The following is a 12,091-nucleotide window of genomic DNA, read 5'->3' on the forward strand; positions in this document are numbered from 1 at the left end:
GTCACCTATGCCATTCTTTCAGCACAACTCTTGGGCCGTGAGGTTCTTCATCCATTTTTGTTCTTGTTTTGTTTTATTTTGCTGGGGAGATGGGGTCAATGCCCACAATAAATAAAATAGAAGACACAGAGGACTCTCGAGTATTCTTTGTTCCAGGTCATCAGGCTGTCTAGGGGACATCTACTTTGGCAGCCAGCCACTCTTAGAAGGTCAGCAATACTTCTTTATCTGACTGAAACCTACCCTCATACAGAAGTGCCTAGAGTCCTTAAGGAGACTCTCAAGTGTAAACACACAGTGAAATGCTTTGGGAGTGACATTCCTGAAGTTTATCCCTAGTGTACTTAAGCAACTTTGGTCAGAATTGAGAGGTATGAAAAATGCTATCGAGTCTTGAATCACCTTGATAACTCACTCAAAGTGAGAGCATCTGTGGTGTTTAAGGGAGGGAGGCTTTCCTGTCTCTTATCATGTAAAGACTCTGCCTGCTCATCAACATCTCATACCACATTTTTTCTTTTCATTTGCATTCAAATTAGGAAAAGACTTCATGTTTAATACTCTAAGGTATGAAATTTCAAAAGACTTTACTATATGAGTGCTGGTGGTTAAATCTCAAACACCAGTGTTTCGGAATATTTGTACACTGGGTGAAGATGTACTGCTATGATTGATGTAATAGAAAGCTGAATGGCCAATAACTAGGCAGAAGGGAATAGGTGGGATTTCCAGGTAGAGAGAGGAAGAAGAAGAGGAATGTAGGCATGCAATTTGGGAGCAGATTTGGAGAAAGTTGGATGTGTTGTACTTAGAAGAGGTAACTGAGTCACATGGCAGAACATAGATTTAAAAAAAATATGAATTTCTGGGACGTGGTAGCACATACTTTTAACCCCTGACTCTGAAGACAGAGGCAGGTGGATCTCTGAGTTCAAGGCCAGCCTGTTCTATAAAGCGAGTTCCAGGACAGGCTCCAAAGAAACAGAGAAACCCTGTCTTGAAAAACTAATATATATGGGCTAAGTTATAAGAACTAGTTGGGGAAAAGCCTAAGCTAAGGCCATGCTTTCAAAATTAATTAAGTTTCTGGGTCATTATTTTCAGGCTTGTGGTCCAAAGATAGTCAGACAAGAAAGCTTGTTATACCCCAGCAGTAGAGGCGTTGCTATGGAAACTCTAGCTATCTAGAGTTTAGGAGGGGAAAGAAACTGAGAGAGATGAGGAACACATCTGTTTTAAAGTGATGCAGATATTTTGGAAAAAGAAGGGATGGTTGCACAACATTAAAATGTCATTAACACTACTGAATTCTTTACTTTGGACAGGTCATTAGGCAAATTCAGTGCTATGATGTACTAGCACATTTTATTAAAACCATAATAAAAATATAACAAGAAAAGAATACAAAGGTCAGTCAAGATAAATAATGCCACACAGGTTTCAAGTCGCATATACCATACTTGACACCCAGAAGGATCATTATGGTGCTGTAATTGGAGCTTCAAGGGAAATCATTAACAGAAGAAAGTTTCCTAAAATTTTAAAATAATGTCACATTTTTCTTTGGGATGATGCTTAGTTTTCTTAAGAAATATGCAAGAACTCCAAAATCAAAGGTCACAAAGCATTCCTCAGAGCAACTTTGTTCTGTTTCCAGTACGTCTTCTGGAAACACAGTAATGAAATCATCTGGACTACAACAGTGTTCTGGGAGAGATTTCCTGATTTCTCATTCCAAGACAAAGAAAGACTAAAGATCACAAACCAAGAAGATTTTCTCCAAAACAAACTGTACTGTTTGAATGAGCCTCTCAGTTTTGTGAACGAGTGTGGTGGAGTTATTTTTAACTGGGGACAGAACATTCATTCTGGAAAGTGTTCAGAACTTTAAGCTTGTTGAGAACAGAAATCCATCTTGCTGATGAAAAAGACCATCACAACACATCCACACTCAGTAGAAGGATCCCAGACCACATATTATGCTTTTCAGGGCTCAGAATCATCTAGATGGAGAGCAGTGTGGACTTTGGATCCTTTTCAATCACTGCTAGAAGAGACAGGTGCCTGGCCTTATCTAGACAGACACTGTCTTTTTGCCCATGTGCATGTATTCATAAATAATGAGCCTAGATGATACCAATTGGATTCTATTGTTTTTATTGATTATTTTCATTAAACAGTGTTAGCCAAGTTAGCATGATTAAAAAAAAAACTAACATTTTTGAACTATGTGCATTCTTGTAACGTATAGGAATGATCGGATCTTTTACTATAGCAGTCAATTCTTAAGTTGCACAAATACTATTCCAACCATAACAGTCTCTTCTGTGTTAGTCATTCAGTGTGACACATCACTACTACACGGCTGTAGATGCTTGTAGACTTTAGTACAAAAGCAAAGGCAAATAGGAAAATTATCTTTTTTTTTTTTTTTTTTCTAATGGTTAGTGATAGAGAGGCTCTCAGAGGTGGGTGTCGGCGATGGGTATCCTCCTCAGTTCTACAATCTGGGAGTCAGTCAAGGTACCTCCCTCCTGGCTGCCTTGACCAGATTCGTTGTCACTGACACTGAGACCAGCACCTGGGATGGAGAAAGAATGAACACACAAGTCCAAGCTATTGGTGCAGTAAATTCTTAAAGATCAGTCATATTAAACAAAACTATCTTATTTCTATATTAGCAAAAGTCCAGGCTGTTTATTTGGAACAGATAGCAAATGCCTTGAAATTATGGAATTATACTTTGAAGCTAGTTTTATAGCCTTTAAAAGTAAAATTTGATTTCTAAAGACATAATGTCATGTTTCCATTTTGTTTTGAGACTGCTTCTCACTTTGTAGCCCAGGCTGGTCTTATATTCACAGCAACCCTCCTGGCTCAGCTTGAGTGCCGAGATTACAGGCATGAGTCACCACATCTGGCTTCTTCTATTTTCCTTGTTGCCATGTGATGCGCAGGTACAATTTGTAATAGAGAACAGGGTTTTTCAATGAAGGGTGTACCAAAGTAGAAAATCAGACAAGTTATTGGGCTTTTTCATCAATGGGATGGAAAACATAACCACCAACCCTTAGAACTCCACTGAGTCTGGTAGCTCCATGGGGGCAGGGGTGCTCAGTGTTGGCCCTTAGTCTGAGAAGAAAGGCAGGCTTGTAGGGACATCACATGGTGGCTGTCCTATAAGTGCCCCCCAGGAAACTGGCTCTGAAGAGTAAGCCTAAGACAGGGACATATAAATAACACAGTGCCAAACATTCTCATTGGAAATCCAGGAAGCCAGCTGTTGTGAACACCATGCAACATCTCAAACTCCTGTTTTTAAGGTTTTATCCTAGGCACTACTTTCCCCTAGGCACAATAATTTAACACTATACTAAGTTCTTTTGTTCTGTAATCTGGGGCCTATCTCTACTCTTGTGTTCTGTCTCTGGACACACACAGGCACACACACATACACATGGTGAGGGAGACAGAGAAGACAGAGTGTGCTGCTACCAATGAGCAGGTAACAGCTCTCAGAGCTTTGCCTCTGCTGGCCACTCAGCTTTGCAGAAAGGAAGTCAAGAAAAAAGCTGCTAAGTCCCTGCCAATTCTTTGACTGGTAGCTGTGGGGGAGGAGGTTGCTTAAGCTTCTGAATAGCCTATGTGGGAGAGAACCAGGAGCCCAGGACCACTACTTCTAGCCAAGCCCTACTTCTCCAGATCTTGTCCTTCATACCATCTGCCTTATTCCTTCCTATGTTTCTGTGTCACATAAATTGCCCACCTCCTGCTCAGATTCCCTGGCTCTTTCCAGACTTTTTCTGTTTTCTCTCCTGTCGCTTCCACTATCTAGGTACTGGAGACCTCTACAGGAGATCTATGTAAAAGCCTGCAGGGTCTGCCTGACTCTGCTTGCTCTCAGTGACCTTCCCTTCCACACCACCTCTGCAGGGATGCACTTCACACTCTCCCCTTCTTCATCCGGCTGCCTGTGCTCTTCTGTGGACATCAGTCCACTGCCCTCAATGCCCGTCAAAACACCATGATTCTCTGTCAAAATATCTGCCTTTCCTATTGGATTACATCCTTCCCTTGGCTCTGGCTCATACTCATACAAAGTACTTAGTGAATTATGTGTGTTTGTATCTTGGTGGGGGGGTTATGTATTCAGAAATCAGGCTCTAAGCAGATCCAATAGTCCTCCCTGTCATGCCTTCTGGAGATTTCTCAAAAGATGAAACACAAATAGCTGACAAACACTTTAAAATGATAACTGTCCTTATTCTTCAGGGAAATGAAAGTAAAACTCCTTTGAGATCTGATCTTATCCTGGTCAGAATAGTCAAGATCAGGGAAACAAATGACAGCCATGCTGGCAAGGATGGAGGGAAAGGGGAACTCCCACCGCTGGTGGGAGCACAAGTTGGTAGAGTCACTATGGAAACAAGTCTGGTGATTTCTCAGGAGAGTGGGAATGGATCTACCTTAAGATCCAACTATCCAACTATACATCCAACCCTCTACATCTGACTACACAATTACTTGCTCAAACCATGCTCATTGCTGCTCTATTCATAAGAACCAGAAATTGGAAACAGACTAGAAGCCCATTAACTGATGAATGGCTAATGAAAATGTGGTACATTTATAAAATATTATCCATCTGTTAAGAAAAATCAATTCTGAAACCTGAATGTAAATGGATGGAGCTAAAACCAGTCATTAACAATGACATAACCTCATATCCAAAGTGACAAATATTGTGTGTTTTCTCTTATATGTGGATGTTAGTTTTGAAGCTTTTGCTATGTGTGTTCCAGTCAGAATGACTGCAGAGGTTAGGTAGTAAATGTCCAGGGAGCAGGAGAGGATCTTCCAAGGAAGGGGGAAATAGAGTATATTATAAAGAGATAAGGGGAAAGTAAAACAGGATTATTTGCAAGGGAGATGGGAAGGCATGGTAAATAAGGGAATGTGGGGAAGAACAAGTAATAGTAAAAGACTTATGGAAAGCCTCTGTGTGTGTGTGTGTGTGTGTGTGTGTGTGTGTGTGTGTGTGTGCGTGCATGCGTGCGTGTGTGTGTATATGTGGTGTGCATACACACTGTATGTGTGTTAGTGTAATGGTGGCACAAGTGTTACATGTTTGTTACATATTATATATACAAATATATGCAAGCATGTGTGTCTCTATTACATTAATACACACACATGGTTGTATAAATGTATACATGTTATGGATATAACCAATCATTTTGCCTTTTAAAATTATATTTAAGGGCCACTCCATGAGATGGAACCCATACATAACACTGTGAAAGTGGCCAAGAACCTGACACTTGGTAGGTTGTGGAGCCTCAGGGAAAACCTACTACTATTATTCTGCTAATGGAACATTGGCAGTACAACATTGGAAGTACAATGACTTCCAATCACATATTGCTTATACTCATAAATGAGTGCATCCCACAACCCTCTTCAAAGAAAGTTCTTCTTGCAGCAGATGGGAACTAACATAGAGACCCACAACTGGACAATGTACAGAGAGTGAGAGACTTTGGAACACTCAGCTGTAAGTGGGTTTTCTTTATCAAACTCTTCCCTTAAACCTCAGGAACCTATGTGAACAAGAAGGTAAAATGACTGCAAGAGCTAGAGATGGTAGATGATTATTGCATCACAATCCAACAGGCCTCATGGTGGAACCACCTCCGAAACCATCAAGGACACATCCTGCACTGTGCTTCACTAACCCAGACATTTCTTAATCCAGTCAAATTGGCAATCAAAATTGAATATCACAAATAGTATAAAATGTAGTTTGCTTGTCTTGTTATTTCCTGAAAAACATTTTTAGTCCTAATACGCTAAGTCAGGGACTCAGGGAACATTCAGTGGCTGTGGGAGCAGCAGCTTTTTCATAGGGAGAATGGGCAACCACAAAAGAACCACAAGCAACAGTTTTCATTAACCTTACACTTCCCCTTTCTCTCAGCAAATTACTGCTTGTATTAGGAAGAGGGTGGTGATTATTCTGTTCTAAAGATGCAGACAAGGGATGAAGACCTGACTTGTGCTGTGGGACCAACCACATCACACCATAGGACAGTCACAGAATGGAGGCAGTCTTTTGACCCTGTCTCATGTGCTGAAAGATCTAACCATGGTTCTTTCTTCATCTCCAGGTGTCAAACTTGGTCTCAAAGGGATTTACATGTCTATAAAATAAATATAAAATCCGGTGCAGATTTAAGCCACCCTGTCTACTATGCCACATCATGGTCATGGCGCAGTAAACAATCAGGTGTCAGCAGAATAAATTGTGAACATACAAAATAAAATGTATTGTGTATACACACTCCTGTGTGGGAGTGTGCATGTGGTAGCCAGAGGCCAATGCTGGGTGTCTTCCCTTACAGCCCTCTACCTCACATGGTTTCCCACTGGACTGAAGCTTGCTGATTTGGCTTGACTGGTTCATTGGTCAGGAAGTCCCAGCATCCTCTTGTCTGGACCCACACCACTAGAGTTGCATTCATGTTCCTGTTGTGTTTAGCTTTTTATGTGAAGCTGAGGACAGAACTCAGGTTCTAGTTTGTGAAACAAACACTTACTGACTGAGATGTCACCTAGCCCCTAAAACAGCTTTTAAGCAAAACAATAGACTGAGCCCAATTCGTAGTTTTCACCATTGATTTCAGCAAACCTACACTCTGCCACACTCCAATCAGTGCCTTACATAGACAACTCCTAACATCACAAAACTCATATCATTTGATAAGTGAGGAAATGGAAGGGCTCAGTTCTTTGCTGAATACTCATATATGAAAACCACAGAACTAAGGTTTCAACAGGGTTTTCGAATTCGTGACCCAATTGTATCTCATGTGGCTTCTTTCCAGTTAGACAATGATAAAAAGATTATCCTTTCTCTGAGGGGGAAAAATAGAAAACATTCATAAATTCTAATTTTATCTTTTAATTATCAGCTAACTAAAGCTCAGCAGGATGCAAAAATCTCTAATAAACTGTGTTTTTATTTATTTGTGTTCTGAGAAAGAGTCTCAAAGTGTATTTTAGGCTGGGTCTGAAATGATGGTTTCCCCTGCCTGTGCTTTCTAAATGTGGGATTGCAGACGTACTTTGGTTTGCTATTTTTCACAAAAGTAACTAAAAAGGTCATAAGAGGACTCTGCTTTCTTGACTATAGCCATTCTGATCAGATGAGACAATTGCAAGTAGTATTGATTAGCATTCCTATGATGGCTAAGGGTTTTGGACACTTTTTCAAATATTTCCTGCATTTGTGCTTCATCTCTGGAGAAATGTCTAAACAGTTCACAGTTCATTAGACCATTTGCTGACTGGATGATGCTTTTGTACTTAAATTTTAGAGCTTTTTTATAGGTGCTAGATATTAATCTCTTTCTAGTTACAACCTTTTTTCTTTTTCTTTCTTTTTTTCCCCCCATTTCTGTAGCTGCCTCTTCACTCTGGTGGCCTTTTCCTTTGCTGTGCAGAAGACTTGATTTCATGCCATCCAGTGCTTCAGTTGTTGGGTCCATCTGAGATGTCTCACCATCTTGATGATTTTTTTTCTAGTAGATTCAGGTCTTAAATTAAGGTCTCTGATCCATTCTCAATTCACTTTGGTGCAGGGTAAAGACAAGGATCTAGTTTCCTTTGAATACAGAATCTACTTTTCTCAGCATCATTTATGGACAAGGTTATCAATACTATGCAGTTGTAGTTGTGTGGAGTTATTTCTAGATCATCTATTCTATTTCATTGGTCTATATATCTGCTGTCCATTTTGTGCTAGTTTTGTTATTATGGTTCTGTAGTATAATTTGAGATCAGGTTTTGTGAAGCCATTAGCATTTCTATTTCTGTTTGACTCTTTGGTGTCTTTTGTGATTCCATATGAACTTTTGGATTTGAAACATATATTTATTTATTCTTTGAGAACTTCATATATGTATACAATCTGTTTAGATCCAATTCATCCTCCTATTCCCTCCCTTCCAACTCCTACCAGTCTCCCATCCAAATTCATGTTCTCTTTGTTAACACACTGAGTGTAGTTAGTAATGACAGCACATGCATGAGTATAAGAAAACAGGGTTTTAAAACATAGTTTGCGTACAGTGACATTAGAATATTGATGTAAACTGCCTAGAATTTGAAGATCTATGTTGGTAATATAGTCATTTTCATAGTATTGGTTCTTTCAGGCTACGAACACTGGGGAGGGTGTCCTTCCATCTTCTAGTGTCTTCTCCAGTTTCTTTCTTGATGTTTTGAAGCTTTCACTATAGATATCATTACCTCTGGTCACTTTCATTCATATACCTGCTCATTAATTTATTTCCTTGGAAGCCACTATGAATGAATTTTTCCCTCGGCAAGCTTATTACTGTAGTATAGCAAGGCTTCTTGTTTCTATTTGCAGATTTTGTATTCTGCTACTTTGACGGAAGTGTGGCACCTAGGAATTTTTTAACATACAATCCAGTTATGGGTTCTAAGTTAGCACACTGTGTTTATATTTCTGCATCTATGGCTATTGATTCACAATAGCAAAGTATGGGACCAGCCTTGAAGTCCACCTAGAAATGAATGGCTAAAGAGAAGAAGAGACATACTGGCAACGGAATTTTACTCAGCTGTAACGAGGAAGGACATCACAGGAAAACAGAGAGAAATGGGAGAAGTCAGAACAATAAAGACAGATAGTGTATGTCTCTCTTGCATGTGGACTCTGGATCTAAATGTTCATGTGTGTAGGACATGGAAGCAGACCACATGAGAGAGAAGGGAGGTATAGAGAAAGGAGGGGAACACAAAGATGAATGGAATACATATGCCATGAAAATAGATGAGGAGGGGAAGAACTCTTTGTGAGGGAAGAGGTTCAGCTAGAGGGAAGCAGTAAAGGGACAGATAAGAACAAAATATAATGACACATATGTATGACAATATAATAAACCCATTTCTTTGTATGCTAACACCTCAATTATGTTTAAGCCCATGTCATTTTGACTTTTTTCTGGATTTATATATTGTATCTTCACATTTTTAATATTGTCTCAAAAACCGTGAAAATGCTGTGTGAATCAAACAAAACATCTTGTTAGGTCAAATCCAGGCTATAGGTTAATGTTGACTACTACAGTAGATAGATAGCATGTGGTCAGCTCCTTTATTTGATCATATCCTATGATGGTATGTGTTCAGGGGCTGCTGCTTGGTTATTATAGCATCTTTTCTAATAATACAGAGGGCCAATATTAGAGATTGCTATTTTGATCTCTTAAAATATTTTTTTCCCAACGAGTTTAGGAACTCTAAGGAATGCTAAGCTAAATCTCTAAGCAAGTCATTCCATGCATTCCTGAATCAAATGCACTCAGTACTTTTTATATATATAGCCCACATATCTAATTTAATTATGCTCCAAGAACCCATCTTACTTCAGTGTTTGGACATAAAGATCTTATGACACAGCATACAGAACACACTAAGGAACCTAATGTGTCCAGATCGTGGTTTGTAGACCCCTTTTCTGTCCCAGCTCTGCTCAGTGTTTTATGTAGCTAGTCATTTCATTTTCCCTAAAACTCTTTTCTGTCTTTAGTTACCTTTTTTATTTTCTAGAATTTCTCTGCGGGACTGTCTTCCCCTCTGACCTAGGTGCAAACATTATCTAGTGTGTTCCTGTTTCCCATTCTCTTTCTTTCCTTTCTCTCTAACTTCTCTCTTCATTTCTTTGCCTTTCTTCTCCTTTCTGACATTCTTCTAACTCAAATTTCATACGCCCCAAAGCTCCCAATAAAATCTGTGCCCAAATGCATTTCAAATATTACCTTCTGCCCTGGTGCTTGGCTTATGATTTGAAACTAATGAATATTCAGGAGGAATGCTCATCAGCAAGACACACCAACTTCCCCAGAAAGCACACTAAGGATGCTCTGGACCACTCAGGCAGGAAAGAAGCAAGTCTCCACCAGCCTCTGGTCTCCCTTAGAGCCTGCCCTTTATTGCTCTTTACAGCCTTTCTGGAACTGCTTTCAATTTTCTTTTCATCCTTTCTTAAAAGTTATTTTCCCTCAAAAAATTTCAATGATCTATTATAAATGCCCAACTGCTTACGGCTACCAAACAGCATTTTTACATTGTGCTAAACAACAGCAGGCATTCGGTATTCCCAGAAGGAAATGGGAACTAACTATATTCCAGGAATGCAAGGTTAAATTCAATAAAGTAGGCTGTTTGTTTGTTTGTTTGTTTTAACAACACTTTAGAACTGTTAAAATGATAATTTGAACTGTGAATCTATAGTTTCCCTAATACAGCCCGGCAGGAGATTGTTCCCTGGAGGAACACCTACAAAAAGCTCAAGGAGTGTGTTCATTGTCATTCATCTGCACAATTGTTTCGAGTTACTGACAGTGTAAGTGAAGTTACCTGTGAGGCTGTCTCTGCCTAGTTAGCTCAACGCTGCTCTCCACAAACTTCACACCACGACTGAAAGTGTTCTTTAGATTCCTTGAGTATGTGATGTTCTTCTTCCCTTCCTTTCCTGTTTAAACCCTATACATTCTTAGCTGAGATAGCTTCTTCCTTTAATCTCAAAACTACAAAACTTTCTTTATTACTTATTTTATTATTCCTTAACTCCTGTACCTATTCCTCCCCAGCAGTCCCAGAGTTTACATTTCTTCCATCCAATCATTCATGTTTTGAAAGTTCCCCCTGCAGGCATTTGAGTGTTAACTTCAGTTTTGTATAAAGGAATGAGTTCTTATTTATTTAAGTAGAATCTGTCATTTCTCAAAAGGGCATCTTGGGTATGAGCATGGGGAGGGGCCAGAAGACAGTGATGTGCTTTGTGCCTTCACCATTTCTCAATTCTGAGATCCTGATATGAAATGCAAAGTAAGATGTAGTTCCTGAGTTTTGGTAGTCATTCTCAAGATCCAAGAGTTTTACTTTGTGAGGACAAAAATGTTTTACCGAAGTAATATACCTTTATAGAAAAATTAAACTATTTTATACTGAAATATTTTTAAATAAAAACTCTGTCTTTGGGAATGTACGTTGTTGCTTTTTTAAAAAGTTCATTGGCACTTTTACAATGGTAACAGTTCAAAATTTTTCTGGAAAAGAAAATGTTTTAAAACTACTTAGAGGAATTGAAAAGCCTCTAAAACAATCAATATTCACAAATTAAGTATCTAACCTATACTACTGTGATGACTAGTCTTGATTGACAACTTGGTCAGATTGAGAGGGAACGTAGTCTTCTATCAGAGTGTACCTGTCAGGGTTTTTATAAGGTCGTTTTCAAGTGAGGGGACTCACTCTGGCCTAGTCACCAGTATAATTCATTGATATCTTCAAAACTTGAATGAACATCTGGGAGGTGGCACCGAAAAGCAGGTTGAAGAAGTCTTGACCCTGGCCCCTTCTTGCTACTCTTTTTTTTTTTTTTTTATACTCTGGTTGCCAGGGAGTGACCATATTTCCTCATGCCTTCCCTGATATTTCTACTTAGTCATGGGCCTAAAAGCAATGGGGCCAGCTGTCCATAGTACTTCTAAAATCAAGTGAAAAAAGAAACCATCCCTTTCCTGCTTGATTCGTGTATCTGTCACTTGTCACGGTGGTGGAAGGATTGCACCAGCATTAATGTGAACAATTTCACACCAAAGAGAATGGTATTCATTAATGATTTCTCCAGGAGCATGTGACCTTCAGTCAGATTTCTCCATTTCTAGGTGATGTGCTAATGAACTAGAGTCCTTAGGAACTTATTTTTTTCTGTATAGGAATTATTTGCAAAAGTTACAGACTCAGTGGAATTGAACACACACACACACACATGCACACACAAACACACACACACACACACACACCACATACACACAGAGTCAGTGAAATATTGCACTCTTTGGAAATTGTAGACACATACAATGTTTGTTACAGTACTTCAGAAAGTGTACATGCAATACATCCTCATGAATGACTTTTTTTTTTGTTTTTGTTTTTTTTTTTTTGTTTTTGTTTTCAGTGAGCTCCTTATACCAAATCTGACTTAGTGTTCTAG

At 39.2% G+C, this 12,091-nt stretch overlaps 1 protein-coding gene across 1 annotated transcript in view; it reads right to left on the reverse strand.

Moving 5' to 3' along the window:
* Window positions 1-2,140: 2,140 nt before the first annotated feature.
* The window catches only part of Adgrv1 (adhesion G protein-coupled receptor V1), a 468,823-nt gene continuing 458,872 nt past the window's right edge, over window positions 2,141-12,091 (reverse strand). Inside the window, exon 90 of the mRNA XM_051182821.1 lies at window positions 2,141-2,581. Coding sequence (XP_051038778.1) covers window positions 2,463-2,581 — 119 coding nt within the window. The 3' untranslated portion in view covers window positions 2,141-2,462. The remainder of the gene's footprint in view (window positions 2,582-12,091) is intronic.

The sequence above is a fragment of the Phodopus roborovskii genome, unplaced genomic scaffold (genome assembly GCF_943737965.1).
Source record: "Phodopus roborovskii unplaced genomic scaffold, PHOROB, whole genome shotgun sequence".
In the NCBI taxonomy this organism is placed as follows: Eukaryota; Metazoa; Chordata; class Mammalia; order Rodentia; family Cricetidae; genus Phodopus; species Phodopus roborovskii.